Source organism: Zingiber officinale, chromosome 2A (assembly GCF_018446385.1).
Source record: "Zingiber officinale cultivar Zhangliang chromosome 2A, Zo_v1.1, whole genome shotgun sequence".
Lineage (NCBI taxonomy): Eukaryota > Viridiplantae > Streptophyta > Magnoliopsida > Zingiberales > Zingiberaceae > Zingiber > Zingiber officinale.
The window spans coordinates 177,327,348-177,344,936 of NC_055988.1; the positions used below are offsets into that span (position 1 = coordinate 177,327,348).

General features: G+C 39.9%; 4 protein-coding genes across 4 annotated transcripts; 1 reads left to right on the forward strand and 3 right to left on the reverse strand.

The window, feature by feature from the left end:
* Positions 1–424: 424 nt before the first annotated feature.
* Positions 425–2,364, reverse strand: LOC122043476 (1,4-dihydroxy-2-naphthoyl-CoA thioesterase 1-like). The gene is made up of 3 exons (XM_042604096.1): positions 2,056–2,364; positions 1,801–1,992; positions 425–683 (listed from the first exon to the last, which is right to left on the reverse strand). The coding sequence occupies exons 1-3, from the start codon at positions 2,347–2,349 to the stop codon at positions 528–530; spliced, it is 642 nt and encodes a 213-aa protein (XP_042460030.1). The 5' UTR covers positions 2,350–2,364; the 3' UTR covers positions 425–527.
* Positions 2,365–3,385: 1,021 nt separating this feature from the next.
* On the reverse strand, positions 3,386–10,618 carry LOC122044312 (serine/threonine-protein phosphatase PP2A-2 catalytic subunit-like; the record flags this gene model as incomplete). Its single annotated transcript, XM_042604817.1, has 6 exons — positions 3,386–3,742; positions 4,053–4,160; positions 4,243–4,332; positions 4,413–4,604; positions 9,607–9,673; positions 10,563–10,618. Coding segments are annotated over 6 exons (579 nt in total), but the record flags the coding sequence as incomplete, so codon positions are not given.
* Positions 10,619–10,916: 298 nt separating this feature from the next.
* LOC122043472 (eukaryotic translation initiation factor 3 subunit M-like) lies at positions 10,917–15,075 on the forward strand. Its single transcript, XM_042604093.1, has 9 exons — positions 10,917–11,067; positions 12,756–12,894; positions 12,966–13,178; positions 13,262–13,406; positions 14,003–14,153; positions 14,226–14,335; positions 14,395–14,492; positions 14,619–14,688; positions 14,859–15,075. The coding sequence occupies exons 1-9, from the start codon at positions 10,968–10,970 to the stop codon at positions 14,943–14,945; spliced, it is 1,113 nt and encodes a 370-aa protein (XP_042460027.1). The 5' UTR covers positions 10,917–10,967; the 3' UTR covers positions 14,946–15,075.
* A 501-nt stretch (positions 15,076–15,576) lies between these two features.
* LOC122043475 (1,4-dihydroxy-2-naphthoyl-CoA thioesterase 1-like) lies at positions 15,577–17,516 on the reverse strand. The gene is made up of 3 exons (XM_042604095.1): positions 17,208–17,516; positions 16,953–17,144; positions 15,577–15,835 (listed from the first exon to the last, which is right to left on the reverse strand). Exons 1-3 carry the CDS (start codon positions 17,499–17,501, stop codon positions 15,680–15,682), a joined length of 642 nt encoding a protein of 213 aa, XP_042460029.1. The 5' UTR covers positions 17,502–17,516; the 3' UTR covers positions 15,577–15,679.
* Between the last annotated feature and the right edge of the window lie 73 nt (positions 17,517–17,589).

The following is a 17,589-nucleotide window of genomic DNA, read 5'->3' on the forward strand; positions in this document are numbered from 1 at the left end:
GTCAGTAATGTAAAGATTATATGTTTATGATTTTGTGATTTTTATGTGATAAATATATTGTTAAAATGAGGGTGTGGCCTAGGGAAGAAACGAGCGTACTGTTATTTCAGTGTTTTCTTGGGCGGAAATAAAGAACTGAAGAAATGCATAAGGGAAAAATCTGCTTTATTTCCTCCTGTACCTGATGAAAATATTACTACACATGATTTGGACTAGAAACTCAGATCATATAAAAAATAAATTAATTTTTTAGGTTTCTAAATAACTAATTCAGAATTTTTGTCAAGCATTGTCAATTTTTCCGTGAGATCAAAACAAAATTTATCTGTCTTTGTTTGCTAATTTCTACCATGAAATTAGACACCTAAGCAAAAATTTTTGACGAATATTAAAAAGAAAATATATGCACACCGTAACAACAAACTGGAAAAATGATCATTGAACTTCCATTTGGTAGAGAATACGTGATGAAATCCAACAATTACACATTTATTCAACTTGTACAGGAAGTGGTTTAGTTTCTATGGCTACAACCTCGCATATTTTTTCAAAGTTTCTTCAGCTTCTTTTGCATGGTCTGGTACGGGCAAGTTTACTAAGAGGGTGACCCTTGCTGAGGATATCAGGACCCCTTTTTCTGAGCCAGACTCCATGTCCATCTTCCATAGCTGCACCTCCCACACCTTATCCAATTAATAATTTCATTAATCTTGCATTTGCTGACTGTTAAGGCAATCAATGAACAATTTTAGAGACTCCATATTTGTCACCATGAAGAATGAACCTGTCTACATTAATGGGTTGTAGTATATAAAAAAGGACTCTATAATGAACCTCTCCATGTTAAAGGGTTGTAGAATAGAAAACAATGGAAGAGTAATTTAAGCTGTCATGATCTCAATTAGCTCTAATTTATGATAATTGATTTTCTTGTCCCCCTAGTCTGCCCACCCTACCCAACCTATAATTACTTCTTGTCTACTTCCATTGGTCCATTAACTCAAACCAGCCTAGACTGTTGCTTGGCTTTATCAGCCTTCATAGAGCAATTGAAGCACCCACTCCAACCTCTAATGTCATCATCAACCTACCAATCCTCTGTATTGACCCTGAGACGGATTGACAAGACGCTGGGAACAAATGTATTTATTTTTTTACCATCATCAACCCACCAAAGTTTAACTCTCTCAATTGGCCTATTAAATATTGTAATAAAAAAAAAGAACTCCTTTTCCACTTCACCTTAAAGAATGGACCCTAAAGAACAATACATAGTTGGATAGCTCAGCCTTCTTCATTCTAGTAAAATAAATTATTGCATTATTCTGAAACAATTGCGCCTTACGCAGGAGTGTCGTCATGCCGACGCAAGGATATCACAATTACACTCCTTAACTGCGATATGTACCCAAGCATAAAGGCTGTGGGCCCCTTAAGACGACAAGTAGCGCGACTTGTGTGTGTCTGTCGAAGGGACCGGTAGGACTCCGTCGCTACCGAAACAAACTGTACGCCGGCGATGGCGTTTGGTGGGAAGTGAAAGAGTGAACTATGAAACCGGCAGGACTTACCCAAAACAACACCCGCTGGTGGAAAACTAAGACGATTACCTATATAGTTCTTACGGAAACCGGAAGGACTTTCTCACCCAAAAAAGCACCCGCCCAGAGGACGGGTCCCGCGATCTCCGGCGATGGGGAACGATTAGGAATATTCTCACCCAACGAAAATACCCGTGCGTCGATTGGTGTTTGGCAGTAGGGGAGTCGCCGGAAAAGCAGGGCGGATCGGGTCGCGTACCTGGATGGTCTTGCCGAGCTGGAGCGGCGTGGCTTCGACGAAGACGCGGTCGCCGGAGCGGGCGCTGCGGTGGTGGTTGATGCTGAGCTGAATCCCGGCCACGCGGCGGAACCCGGAGGCGACGTGCGCCCCGATGCTGGCCAGCGCCTCGGCCATCATGGCCGATATCCCGCCGTGGAGCACCTTGAACGGCTGCCATCGATTCCGACCATCCGTCAGAGGGAGGGCGAGAGGGGAGAGGGTAGGAATCAGTACCTGGCAGCAGGAATCGGTGACGGTGAGTCGGCCATTGACCTTGGCGGGGGAGATGAGATCGATCTCGAAACCGATGTTATGGAGGGCGGCGTCGAGTTGGGAGGTCTTCGACTTGGCCGGCGGCGAAGGGTTGCGGGCCATCTCTTCGTCGGCGGATCCGTCGCGGGGAGATCGATCGATCGGTGGGAGGGTTTGTGGAGGGGAATCGGAAAGGGAGAGGTTGCGGTCAATAATGTGGATAGGGAGGAATATGAGAAAGGTAGGTGGAAGTGGGCGATGACTCTGAATAACCATTTTGAAATTTTGAACCGCTCCGCCCGGAAAAGAGATACCGATCGAACCAGACCGGTTCGAACAAGCACTCAGGATGCAAGTCGATGGCACAGACTCGAGCTAGGCCTACCATGCGAGCTTAACTTGGGCTCAAATTTCTAACTCTGCCGTTAAGCATACCGCACAAGTTTAATTGAGTTTGAATACCAGTGGAGTTGGGTACACATTGGGTTGGGTGCTTAAAATATGTTTAAGAGTTAAAAATGGCATCGATCCTACCTGCTTACTCATTCAGCCAGGCTGTGGCATAGATGGCTGAGAATTCGGATCATTTGTTTATTGCCTACTGATCATTCTATCGTTTAAGTTAATCAGCAGGCAATAAACAAAAGCCCGATTCGAAGGGAAAAAATGGCCAACTAATGGTATAGTGGTCAATCACCCACGATCCAAGTATCAGAAATTGGTAATTTTCTAAACTTATCGTTTGGGCCATCTCTTGGAATATATATGAACTATAAACATCCAAATTCCCTACAATCTGGAAGGGCTTTCAGTTGATTGCTAACTCCCAACAATTCCATCATCACGACTAGACCAGGATCTTCTCAATCTTCCATGCGAAACCTCACTTTGCTGACCGACAAATCCTCTGCCCGGGCGACGAATAATGGGTCTGAAACCTGGCAGCTCAAACACACGTCCGGCCGAGTGCAGTATCAGTGGTGGATCCATGGGTACGACGTAGATTAGGCTTCGACAGGAGCAATGTATTATATTGTTTAATTTCAAATCATTTGAAAACAAAATCTTGTCCTTGACATATTTCGATATGTATAAGGATATATTACATTATTATGTACCCTTTTTTTCTCAATTTGATAAAACAAATTCACTCCTCAGAATTGATTTAGTCTCTTCAATTGTTTCTCGATTCTCCCTACAACTTCGAAAGTCGTCTTTGCAGTTTACATCAATGCCTGAATCTAGACAAGGCAAATGTTTGACTTTAACATGATCGGCAAAGTATAGTTACCGAGTACGGTATCAGAGCATCTGCACAAAATCAAATTGTTAATAGAGCTAACTCAAGTCCCTCTACAATATTAAAGAGCAGCAACAGAGAATGAAGGGAGAAGAGCCCTCAAAAATGTGCGATGCTTCTACACTACCACACTTCGACCTCATTACTTTCGATGAGAAATGGATCATGATAAACGACATGGGGCCGAAACTTACAAATAAAAAAAAAATAGCATCAAATCTTGAGGATTCTGAATCACAATCTTGTCTAGTGAGCATTACACACCGTCGTCGGAATCCAGCAGTAGGTTCTTGGCCATCTTGCTTAGAGAAAGTAGTCAGGCGTCCTTCGTGTTACGTCGGGCTCTCCTCTCCTAGGTGCTGGGTCAAACTGCAAGAAAGATAAGATACTCTCAACCTATGTTAATTCGATACACTTAAGTTTCAGGCAAAAGCAAGAAATGATAACACCTACTGTACAAGCATACTATGTTTGTAAACAAAGAAGGTATAAGCATACTATTTTTTGTAGGAAAAAAAAAGTAGAACAGGGTATTGTATGCTGGGGTAACGACATCAAAGTATACTAAGTTAAAGATTCGATCAATTATGTTTAAAAAAATTCCATTGAAAATATACCAAAATATGACAACAGATTCACAACACTGTGTTCCTTTGAAGAGAGAATTCAGGTAACTGACCTGAATAAAGGTCTGTCCTTTGCACTCATCATATTCCATTATTGATGCCTTGTTCCCACACCGGTAACAATAATTCGGAGCGCTAAATATGGTAACCACCTTTTGTTCCTGTTATGCAGCCATAAAATTTACACTTGAAACTCATACATGGAAATGAGACGAAAACAAGTTCATCAGCGCAGAAAATTACGTGGCCCCAGTTATATCCCTCCATAACCAATTGATGAGCTCTGGCTATTAACTTGAGATTGTTGGTATGGTTGAATTGCTCAGATATATCCTGGAAGATTCAACATGAGGCGGTAAAGAGAATATCCACACAGCAAAACAGAGAAAATTAAACAAGCCAGGAGAACATACTTGGCCAAAAGTGTAGCCAGCGCCACGTGGAGAAATACCCCAACCACATCTATCGTCAGGGTCAGACCACAAAAGATCACACATGGGCCCCTCATGAGGAACTTCTTGAACACGATCAAAGCTCCTAATGCTATCGAGGGTTTCAACATTTGGCGATAATCCACCGTGCAGACAAAAAATTTCAGATTCAACCTGGACAAACAATATTGCGCAGTTCAAATATACGTAATTTGATTCACTACTGCAAAAGGAATTGTCAGAACAACACAAATCATCTAATAATCCGTCAAGACATCACCAATCAACTAAAAAGGGAAAACAAAATCATTTTTACTATACAGAATAAAACAGAGTACTACAAACAGCTAAATATAAGGTGTATTAAAATGGTACGTATTGTGACATCAAGTAGCATACAATGAATCAGTTGTTAATAGAGGCAGATAAAGAAAAGCAGATATTCTTTGACATAATATCCAGAGTAGCTCTCAGAGAAATGAAAACTGTAAATGTCTATCCATCTAATTGCTAGTGTGTAAGATGGATGTTTAGAAAAATAATTGAATATAAAATAAAGATAAGATGATTGAAATATTTAGCCTCTAGTAGTCTCGTGTGCAAAATTTTCAAAGCACAAAAACTTGATATATTTATGAAAGAGATCAATAACAAAAGTGCCATGTTCTTTTGGGGCCGGGGCCAGGGGCCAAGGGGCCGTTAGGGTGGCGGTTCCACCTTTGCCAATAACTCCGTGATGTCTAATACACGATTTTCTCTTAACATGTATCAAAACATAGTTAAAAGAAAACCCTAAACTTCCTATTGCCCTAGTTTCCGCCATCTCTCTCTTTTCCCCCTCACGATTCCGCCTGCCCGACGTTGTGCCTTCCTCTTCCCGACGCCGCCGATGCTGCGCCGCCCTCAGCCATCTCTCCCCATCCCGGAGAGGCTACGGCGGCTGATGTGGGTCGTCACTGGGGAGCTTCGACATCGCCGAAGAGTCGGGCTGCTGCCCTCTTTCACGCCGGCGAACCGCGAGCAGCAACTGCTGCTGGCACAGTGCAGTGCGTCCGCACGCGGCCTCTCTTCCCCAACTCCGATCCCGCGATCTCCGGCCTCCATCCAAGAGCCCTTTGATCGTTCCCTCCTCTTTCCTTTCGTCTCAACTACCAGCAACTCCAGTCGGGTGTCACTGACGAGCAGGGCGGCGACAGTAGTGCCTTGAACGGAGATACTTCTCTTCCTCTCGTCAGGATCCGAGCAACCTGTGCGTTGATCCAGCAACGTCTCCCAATCCTTATTGAAGAGTGTTAGCTTCAATCTAGGATTTCATTGCCGCAGTGGCTCTGCCCTCTGGAGATTGCTGTGGACTTTTTGCGGGCGTGGTTGCAGAAGCAGGAGTTTTCACTAGAGAAGGGGTCAGCCGGCTGCCTCTTCATCTTCTCCTTCGACATTCTTCACAATTCTTTCCAAATTAATCAATGGCTACATCCGACATCCCAAAGCCAGATACCTCAATCTTTAACCAACCACATCACTGCACCCCTCTCTTCCGAGAGGTTGGATGATAAAAATTACGTCTCTTGGGCATCTCACATTGAACTTTGGCTTGTTGGACAGAGTTATGAGACACATCTCACTCAAACTGAAGAAGATGTTCAAGTCGCCGATCGCCCTCGATGGAAGAAGATTGACGCTCAATTGTGTTGTATTATCCGAACTACCATCCATCCATCTCTTAGGAATATCTTCTGTACTCACAAAACCAACAAAGCCGTTTGGACACAAGCTCAACAACTCTTTACAAACACCTCTCGGCGACTCTATCAAGTTTGTGAAGATATTATAACCATCCTCAGTACCCGTCAGATTAAGGATTCAATGTCAACTTATTTGGGTTTGGTCTCTAGCCTTTTTTGTGACTTCAATGAAGTACTACCACCTGCGGCCAATCCTGTTAAAGAGCTTGAAAATCGGAAGAAATTTTTTTTGTCCCTGACTTTATATGGTCTGCCCACAGATTATTCTCATGTTCGTGATCAGATCCTGAGCAACCTCACAGAAGCTACCCTGGACAATACCTGAGCAACTCTCCTCCGTGTCTCGGCCAAGATCTTGACGATGCCTCCTTCCGTTCCTGTTGACTCGTCAGCTTTGGTCTCTTGGCACAACAGCAGACCTTCGTCTCACAAGGGTGGCAAAGGTCATGCTTGGTGTGATCATTGCTACTGCCCAGGCCACACGATTGATAAGTGTTGGGGTTTGCATGGTCGACCTCCTCGCGTTGCTCAGTTCGTTCAAAGTTCTGTTGCTTCTTCAGCTTTCGCTTCACAGTTAACATCGGATCCGACCCCACAACCTTCCTATAATGACTTTCTAAAATGGTTTGAGGATCGTTAGGCTTCTGGTTCACTGCTACTGTTGCACACGCTGGTAATTCCTTTGCTGGCATATGTCGCTCTTCAGGTCCTTGGGTTCTTGATTCTGGGGCCACTGATCATATCACTGGTATTAAATCTCTATTTTCTTTTCTCGCTACTTCTTGTTATTTGCCAATTGTCACCATGGCCAATGGTTCCCAAACTGAGTCCAAAGTGTATTGGTATTGTTCATCCTTCTCCGTCTCTTTTCATTCATAATGTTCTTTATGTTCCCGGAGCTCCCTTTAATTTATTGTCAATAAGTCAACTTACTCGGTCTTTTGATTGTGTTATTGCTTTTACTAAAACATTTGTTTCCTTATAGGACCAAAGTATGGGGAGGATGATTGACTTTGGATGTGTCTCATGGACATTATCGGCTTCAACAACCCTCTCTTGTTGGTTCGACGGCGACATCTCCACTTCTTATTCATGTTCAGTTGGGACATCCAGGTCTTGATAAGTTAGACACAAATACATCCTAGTCTTTGTCATTTAGAGTCTTTGTCTTATGAGTCGTGCCAGTTAGGTAAGCATGTTCATAGTTCTTTTTCTCCTCGCACTATGAGTCGGGCTACGTCCCCCTTTGCTTTGGTTCATTCTGATATTTAGGGTCCGAGTCGTGTTTCTTCTACATTAGGATCACGATATTTTGTTATTTTTATAGACGATTTTTCCCATGGTTATATCTGATGAAGGAACGTTCAGAATTGTTTTCTATTTTTCAATCTTTTTTTCATGAAATCAAAATTCAGTTTGGTATTTCTCTTCGAACTTTGCAAAGTGATAATGCACGCGAGTATCTTTCTACTCAGTTTCGTTCCTTCTTGGCATCCCATGGTGTACTGCATCGCACATCTTGCCCTCATACCCCTCAACAGAATGGGGTTGCAGAATGCAAGAATCGTTATCTCCTTGAGACCACTCAGACTCTTCTTCTCCATTCTCATGTTCCTCATCAGTTTTAGGGTGATGTCGTACTTACTGCGTGTTATCTCATCAATCGCATGCCTTCCTCCACTCTTTAGGGTAAAATACCTCATCATATGCTCTACCCTCATCATCCTCTTCATCCTTTACCACCTCGGGTCTTTGGTTTTATATGTTTTGCTCATGATCTTGATCCTAGAATTGATAAACTCTCTTCCCGGTCTCATAAGTATATTTTTCTTGGGCACCCACGGTCTCAGAAAGAGTACAAGTGTTATTCCCCTATTCTTCGTCGATATTTTATCTCTGCTGATATCACATTCTTTGATTCGGTTTCATTTTTTGAGCCTCCTGCTTCCCAATCCGAGGTTTCTCCCTCTCCACTTGCACCAGTGACTATCTTTTGTCCTCCGGAGGTGCCTCTATTATCCCCAACCTTGTCTCCTCCTTTGCAGGTTTATCAGCGTCATCCTCGCCCTACTTTGCCGCCGACCGACACTGACACTGACACTGTCGTGGACACATCTTTGGAGTCAAGTCCTTCGCCGTTTCCTCCGATCCCATCTCCTGACTCTGATATTCCTATTGCACTTCGAAAAGGTATGTGTTTCTCTCGTAGATTTAGTACTGTAATTCAACAGTTTGGCATGACTCGGAGCGAGGCTGACCATTCTATTTTTTATCGTCACTCATCTACTAGTTGCATCTACGTAGTGGTTTATGTTGATGATATTGTCATCTCAGGTAGCGATCATCTTGGCATTTCATAGGTGAAACATCTTTTTAAACATTTCTAAACAAAGGACCTCTGCAAACTTAAATATTTCTTAGGGATAGAAGTAGCACAGTCTAAACAAGGGATCGTTATATCCCAAAGGAAATATGCAATGAATATTCTGGAAGAAACAGGAATGTTAAACTCAAAGACAGTCGACAGCCCTATGGATCCTAATATCAAGTTCCTGCCAAATCAGGGCGAGTCTCTTCCAGATCCTGAACGGTATAGGCGATTAGCAGGGAAACTAAGCTACCTTACTATTACTCGTCCGGATATCTCATTTGCGGTAAGTGTAGTAAGTCAGTTTCTCAACTCTCAATGCAAAGAACATTACGATGTTGTGACTCGCATTATTCGATATATCAGAGGCGCACCAGGAAAGAGTCTTTTGTATGCAGACAAAGGGCATACTCGAGTCATAGGTACTCTGATACAGATTGGGCAAAATCTCCCACTAATAGAAGGTCCACTTCTGGGTTTTGTATATTTGTCGAAGGTAACCTTGTTTCTTGGAAAAGCAAAAAGCAAAATATTGTGACAAGATCAAGTACAGAGGCAGAATATTGAGCTATAGTCATAACTAGTCAAGAGCTTATATGGTTAAAACGGCTGCTTCAGGAACTCAGGTTTGGGGAGGTTACACAAATGTCACCTATATGTGACAACCAGGCTGCCATGCATATTGCCTTGAAACCAATTTTTCATGAGAGGATAAAGCATATTGAAGTTAACTTCACTTTGTTAAAAAGAAAGTCATATCAGGAGAAATAGTTACTAGTTTTGTCAACTCACATGATCAACTAGTAGATATATTCACTAAGTCACTGAGAGGTTCCCGAATTGACTACATATGTAACAAGCTGGGTAAATATAATTTATATTCTCCAGCTTGAGGAGGAGTGTTAGAATATTGTAACATAATAACTTGAGGTATTATTGTAATTATGCTGTATATCCTTCTCTATATAAGTCAATAACTCCGTGGTGTCTAATACACGATTTTCTCTTAACAAAGAATATTAGAATATTCAATAAGCATCTTCAAGATATGTTGAAGAGTAAGAACCAATGCTGTCAATGGGAGATAATCAAAAAGATCTGTGAAGGTCTTCCAGACATTTGCATTGCCATATCTGCAACAGAAAATGAAAATCCAATTATTATCAAAATTCTGACTGCAACCCTGAAAATTTGCACAACATTAAAGATCAAAGAAATTAGATCTTTAACGGAAATAACTTTATATTGTGCAGGCAAACATCTTTGCTTGTCAAATGTGTAAAAATATGCAAACAAATCAATGTTAAAACTATTATGTTGATAGATGATATGGCATTGCATCACCAAGAAAATATAAAACATAGAAGACCGTGGCAAAACATATATTACAAATTAGTCCAAAAATAGGCATAAGTTTCCCTTTTCAAGAAATGTGTCCTTTTTCTCTTTTCCACATTTGTTGGTGAAGGGAAAAGGAGAACTGAAACTTTTTCAGGTACCAAATAGCAAACAAATACTTAATAGCATATTTCAATGTTTGAGAAAATCTTATATGCCAAAGGTAGTGTACACCAAAACCAAACTCAAGTGTCTAACTCTATTTGCTGAAAATCTCAATTGCAGCACAAAAACTGAAATAGAAGGAAAATGTGTCCATACGACAGACCAAAAATAGTCGACCAGAATGGTTACTCTTGATCAAAACGTCAAGCATCAATCCACAAAGTCATTTTACAAAATCTCATGTGAACAAAGAGTATGAGGAGAATGTAACTTTCATATTGATGTTACAACAGAAAACCAAGATAAACTCAAGCATAAAAAGCAAATGTATTGCATATGTAACACTATCAACTAACTCTTCTCTTCATACATTATTATCTAATGTCAGGAATACTTATGTAACACAGATGCAATAGTAAAGGAAAATAAATAAATACAAATGAATAAAGTTTCTGTCGGGCAGATATTAAGCTATAAAAGATAGTCACAAATCCAAGAAACACGCAATGTAGGGCTTACTTTCTCAGGCATTCATCATAAAATCCATACACCTGGGTAATCTGCAATAACAGGATACAAAGTTATATTCTCAAAAATAAATGAGATGAACCTAAGCCTGATAAGTTTGTCAGCAAGATATGAAGTACAACAGGAAGAAATCAATATTTTCATAAATACTACCTACCATAAATAGGATATGAATATATCAAATTGAATCTTTTAGGAACAATGATATCTTATTATGCAAAGATTAATAGGTTACAAGAAAAATAGCATAGGAAGAACATAATCTGTGAACGTAGAGTTTCTTTTTGTCTTTTTTTTTTTTATTTTTTATAAGTTGCTTACTTGGGTAAGTTTTGTCTGAAACTTGTTTCATGGTTTCCTTGCTAGGTCGCGGACACTCAGGTGAGTGGGTTATGCATGGAAGCGGAAGAGTTCATGCTTAGTGGCAGATGGCTGGACTTGGCTTCTCTCATCCTAACGACGGTTGACTTGATAACATCTCGTGTATCTGAGAAAGGTATTACTTGCAATTTGAACAGAACTTTTAGCATTCCAATGTGATTAAATGTCTGACTCTTTGTTTTCCAATACAAAGATCCTCCACTAGTCTTGTTTTAAGGACTTTATAATTTTTATTTTAGTCACCTTAATCTTGTATCTTCTGCAAGGGGGAAAAAAGAATGGCAGAATGACCTACAATCCTTGCCAATGAATAACCTTAGAGATGTCTTCTTGTTCTCTTTTCCTTGCAAGACAGAATCATTAACCTTGTGTGTAGGAGGAATTCAAGTGCTTGGGCTTTTGTTTCTAATATTTTAGATCAAGGACTTTCACGACAAAGCATTTTGTTTCTGTCAGGGAAGATCATAGAGTTTCTTATATCCAACCCTTAATAGGGAACCATGTTTCCACTTTCCAGAAGTAGGAATTAGTAGACTTTTCAACATGTAGAAGCCCAAAAAATCACTGATTAGTTTCCATGTTGTTTTGTGAGAAGTGGGAAAATCTTTATATTGAATGAGTAATAACAAGCTATATGTCACAATTTGAAACTTGTGTATAGCTATGTGCATATGCCATAATTATTCAATCAACAATTGATCATGGTTATGAAATTTGCAAAATTTAAAGTAATACTACTTCATACTTTTTTAAAATTTGTAATTTTTCCATACTGTTCATCCAATAATATTCACATTGATGTCTTTATTTACTAAACTAGTACCTTCTTGAATAAATTTTTATATTTAAAAAAACTTGTACTGAGAAATTGGCAATCATGTTTTTAAGACAATTATTTTCTTCTTTGTGAACTAGTATTTAAATGTTGGTAATTAGGAAACTACATCTATCAAAAATTAGTGCTAATGATAATATTAAAATGGATATATGAGGTATATGAAAAGGTAAAATTAAAAATATATATATATTCAATAGCAATTAAGAGAAGCTACAAAAATGAAATTTAGAGAAAATAAGTGAAGATGTAATGGGCATGTTCCAATACTTATATCTAGATTCTAGACATTAGATAAAGTGAATTTGTTGGACTTGGAGAGGTAAGAGGTAGAGGAGGACCCAAAAAATAATAGTCCATGGAATTAATAGTGATTTACAAGATTTGGGTATTAGTGATATAAGATCAATGTAACCTATCCCTAGTAACTGGAACTAAAAACATGGTTTGTTGATGTTGATGTATATGTTTGAACAACTGGTGTTTGGTTTCCATGTGCTCATACAAAGAAATGGGTCAAAGGGCATCTATTACTCAGTTATTAATTCTTGTGATGTATATGAAATAATTTTATCAACAGTTTTATAGTATCAAGAAAAAAAATATGTATGAATTGTTACCATTTTGTATGTATATACTATTTAGCATAATCAATTGATTTCCATTGTTATCAACTTGCAACCTTCTCGAAATTATAATAACACAATTATTATTATTATTATTATTATTATTATTATTATTGTAAAGCTATCCTTTAATTCCTTTGATTATACAAAAGAAAACATTTTATGCTCTATAACATTAGCTAAAAGTTAAGATATATCATTTCATCTTACTATTTACTTTAAAAGACAATTTAGTGCATTCATGCTTGGACACACAGGTTGTGGATATTTGTCATGGTAGATTAAGAAATTTTAACTTTTTGTTTTGCTCAAAACACATTGTTGCTTGTTTGTATATTGCAGATCTTGAGTGTATCTTCACTGTTATTTGCAATCTGGTAACAAGAGCCAATACCCCTGATGAAGCATTGGAGATGGCACAGTTGATATCTGCAAAAGTTGTCCAACAACCAACTGATAGACCAGCTTTGAGATTAAAGATGTGAGGTTTTCATTTTTTCTCTTTGGGTTTTATCATTCTCTGTTACTAACAAATGCACTTGTTTGAACCAGTTTGTTCAATCTCTACAATCTGCTAGAAAACCCATACAGCAAATTCTTTGTTTACACAAAGGCACTTGATTTGGCAGCCAGTGGGAAAGTTACTGAAAACATCATTCCTTCATTTAAAAAGATAGATAGTTTTCTGCAAGAATGGAACATTGGAAGGTTGGACATGAGGCAGCTTTTTCGGTCTATTTCTAATATTTTGAAGGATAACAAAAGGTGGAGAGAGAAAAAAAACCTATTGTTTTTCTTATACTTGTCTCTCATCCCTATTTCTTAATGTTCTTGTTAATTGCTTGCAGTATGGCAAAAGATTCTTTTGCCTTCCTGACAAGGTATTTGGCCACTTTTTCTGGTTCTGGTGAGGATGCCTCTTCTATGAACGAAGCTAAAGAAGAAGCTGTTCAAGCTGTCGTTGATTTTGTTAGATCTCCAGATATAGTGCAGGTATCTCATTTGAGCAATTTTGTGCATCCATTGGAGTTTGAGTACTCAGTTTAATAGCTACTTAAGGTAAAGACAGAAAGAGAGAGTAATAAATTCATTCTCAGCATAACGAACCCCTTTTGCTTCAGACAGGAGACATTTTAAAAGTGTTTTAGGAAGATATTATGATTGTCTTAGTTACTATTTTACCAGTTCTTGACATCGATATCTATTATCATCTGTTTATAATCATATTTATGCTAACCAAGTTGCAATAGTATCTTATCTTCTTTGCAATCATATCTGACCAAAATAAATAATGTAGCCAGCGCTCATTAGAATTTGCTCAGCCTAAAACTAAACTCAGAGAATCTGTAACACAATATTTTGTTGGTCAGCATAGGCTTTGGCTTTTGGGACTTGGACTCATGATGTCATTTTTGTGAAAGACCAGTCATCCAAGATTTTGGCACAATAGAATTGTTTGCTTTTTAAGTGTTGCTATTTTGCGTTCAAAATTTTGCAATGCTGGTCTTGGAAGCACTCGTGGCATTTATATTATAGGCATATGGTTTAACTTATATGTGAGCATATATTCCATGTTGCTATTCTTGCAGTGTGATTTGCTTGATTTGCCCGCTGTAGCACAACTGGAAAAGGATGCAAAATACTCATTGGTTTACCAGCTTTTGAAGATATTCGTTGCCCAAAGGCTGGACACATACATAGATTTCCATGCTACAAATGCAACGTTGTTGAAAAACTACGGTACGTTGCACATTTTTTTCTGCCTGTCCTATTCTTTCTACACTTCTTTGTCTGACATCTGTGGTTCTGCAGGTCTAGTTCATGAGGACTGCATTACAAAAATGAGGTTAATGTCACTGCTAGATCTCAGTTCCAACGAATCTGGAGAGATACCGTATTCTCTTATTAGAGACACTCTACAGGTAATAAAATGCCGCATATTATGCTTGTCACTTGCTATTCTTAATTATTGCCTTTACAGATCACGGACGATGAGGTAGAATACTGGGTTGTTAAAGCAATCGCCTCCAAGCATCTAAGCTGTAAGATGGATCAGATGAATCAAGTTGTGATCGTCAGGTATGTGAAATCCGCTTCCTCCCTAAGTTCGTGATCAATGTTGCTAGAACTTGTCGGATGAAGCCCTTCTATGGCTGTTTAATGTATCTATACTTAAACCTGATGTGTCCTTTTCCTGATTTGCAGCCGACATACAGCGCGGGTATTTGGTTTGTCAGAGTGGCAAAACATTCATTCGAAACTCAGTTTTTGGAAGGTAAAAGTCTGTCATTTCCTCTGCGTGATCTTGAGTTAGTAGAGCCTCAGATATATTACAAGTTACTACATCTTTGTGATTGTTTCTTTAAAATGAAGTGGTTGAGGATTTCTATTAAATTCAAAGAACCGCATCAGTATTAATTTTTGTAAAATTTCTTTTTTTTTCAGCGCAACATTGCAAATGTGATCAGCACACTTCAAGCAAACAAGATATCTGAAGGAGTACAAGGAGTGCAAGGACAAGCCATTCGTTGAACTATGGAAGTTTTTGAAATTTTTCTAGGAAGTTCATGTATTCTTCTTTGTAATGTTTGAGAAAGGATTCGACTTATTATGGATCAATGATATCTTTTGAAGTTCAATGTTAAATGATATTATGGAGTTATAAGTTTAGAAAATTTTTAAAGATCGAATTAAATGCTGATTTTCCCCCTTCAAAGTATGAGTTCGATTAGTTGACTTGTCAGTAATGTAAAGATTATATGTTTATGATTTTGTGATTTTTATGTGATAAATATATTGTTAAAATGAGGGTGTGGCCTAGGGAAGAAACGAGCGTACTGTTATTTCAGTGTTTTCTTGGGCGGAAATAAAGAACTGAAGAAATGCATAAGGGAAAAATCTGCTTTATTTCCTCCTGTACCTGATGAAAATATTACTACACATGATTTGGACTAGAAACTCAGATCATATAAAAAATAAATTAATTTTTTAGGTTTCTAAATAACTAATTCAGAATTTTTGTCAAGCATTGTCAATTTTTCCGTGAGATCAAAACAAAATTTATCTGTCTTTGTTTGCTAATTTCTACCATGAAATTAGACACCTAAGCAAAAATTTTTGACGAATATTAAAAAGAAAATATATGCACACCGTAACAACAAACTGGAAAAATGATCATTGAACTTCCATTTGGTAGAGAATACGTGATGAAATCCAACAATTACACATTTATTCAACTTGTACAGGAAGTGGTTTAGTTTCTATGGCTACAACCTCGCATATTTTTTCAAAGTTTCTTCAGCTTCTTTTGCATGGTCTGGTACGGGCAAGTTTACTAAGAGGGTGACCCTTGCTGAGGATATCAGGACCCCTTTTTCTGAGCCAGACTCCATGTCCATCTTCCATAGCTGCACCTCCCACACCTTATCCAATTAATAATTTCATTAATCTTGCATTTGCTGACTGTTAAGGCAATCAATGAACAATTTTAGAGACTCCATATTTGTCACCATGAAGAATGAACCTGTCTACATTAATGGGTTGTAGTATATAAAAAAGGACTCTATAATGAACCTCTCCATGTTAAAGGGTTGTAGAATAGAAAACAATGGAAGAGTAATTTAAGCTGTCATGATCTCAATTAGCTCTAATTTATGATAATTGATTTTCTTGTCCCCCTAGTCTGCCCACCCTACCCAACCTATAATTACTTCTTGTCTACTTCCATTGGTCCATTAACTCAAACCAGCCTAGACTGTTGCTTGGCTTTATCAGCCTTCATAGAGCAATTGAAGCACCCACTCCAACCTCTAATGTCATCATCAACCTACCAATCCTCTGTATTGACCCTGAGACGGATTGACAAGACGCTGGGAACAAATGTATTTATTTTTTTACCATCATCAACCCACCAAAGTTTAACTCTCTCAATTGGCCTATTAAATATTGTAATAAAAAAAAAGAACTCCTTTTCCACTTCACCTTAAAGAATGGACCCTAAAGAACAATACATAGTTGGATAGCTCAGCCTTCTTCATTCTAGTAAAATAAATTATTGCATTATTCTGAAACAATTGCGCCTTACGCAGGAGTGTCGTCATGCCGACGCAAGGATATCACAATTACACTCCTTAACTGCGATATGTACCCAAGCATAAAGGCTGTGGGCCCCTTAAGACGACAAGTAGCGCGACTTGTGTGTGTCTGTCGAAGGGACCGGTAGGACTCCGTCGCTACCGAAACAAACTGTACGCCGGCGATGGCGTTTGGTGGGAAGTGAAAGAGTGAACTATGAAACCGGCAGGACTTACCCAAAACAACACCCGCTGGTGGAAAACTAAGACGATTACCTATATAGTTCTTACGGAAACCGGAAGGACTTTCTCACCCAAAAAAGCACCCGCCCAGAGGACGGGTCCCGCGATCTCCGGCGATGGGGAACGATTAGGAATATTCTCACCCAACGAAAATACCCGTGCGTCGATTGGTGTTTGGCAGTAGGGGAGTCGCCGGAAAAGCAGGGCGGATCGGGTCGCGTACCTGGATGGTCTTGCCGAGCTGGAGCGGCGTGGCTTCGACGAAGACGCGGTCGCCGGAGCGGGCGCTGCGGTGGTGGTTGATGCTGAGCTGAATCCCGGCCACGCGGCGGAACCCGGAGGCGACGTGCGCCCCGATGCTGGCCAGCGCCTCGGCCATCATGGCCGATATCCCGCCGTGGAGCACCTTGAACGGCTGCCATCGATTCCGACCATCCGTCAGAGGGAGGGCGAGAGGGGAGAGGGTAGGAATCAGTACCTGGCAGCAGGAATCGGTGACGGTGAGTCGGCCATTGACCTTGGCGGGGGAGATGAGATCGATCTCGAAACCGATGTTATGGAGGGCGGCGTCGAGTTGGGAGGTCTTCGACTTGGCCGGCGGCGAAGGGTTGCGGGCCATCTCTTCGTCGGCGGATCCGTCGCGGGGAGATCGATCGATCGGTGGGAGGGTTTGTGGAGGGGAATCGGAAAGGGAGAGGTTGCGGTCAATAATGTGGATAGGGAGGAATATGAGAAAGGTAGGTGGAAGTGGGCGATGACTCTGAATAACCATTTTGAAATTTTGAACCGCTCCGCCCGGAAAAGAGATACCGATCGAACCAGACCGGTTCGAACAAGCACTCAGGATGCAAGTCGATGGC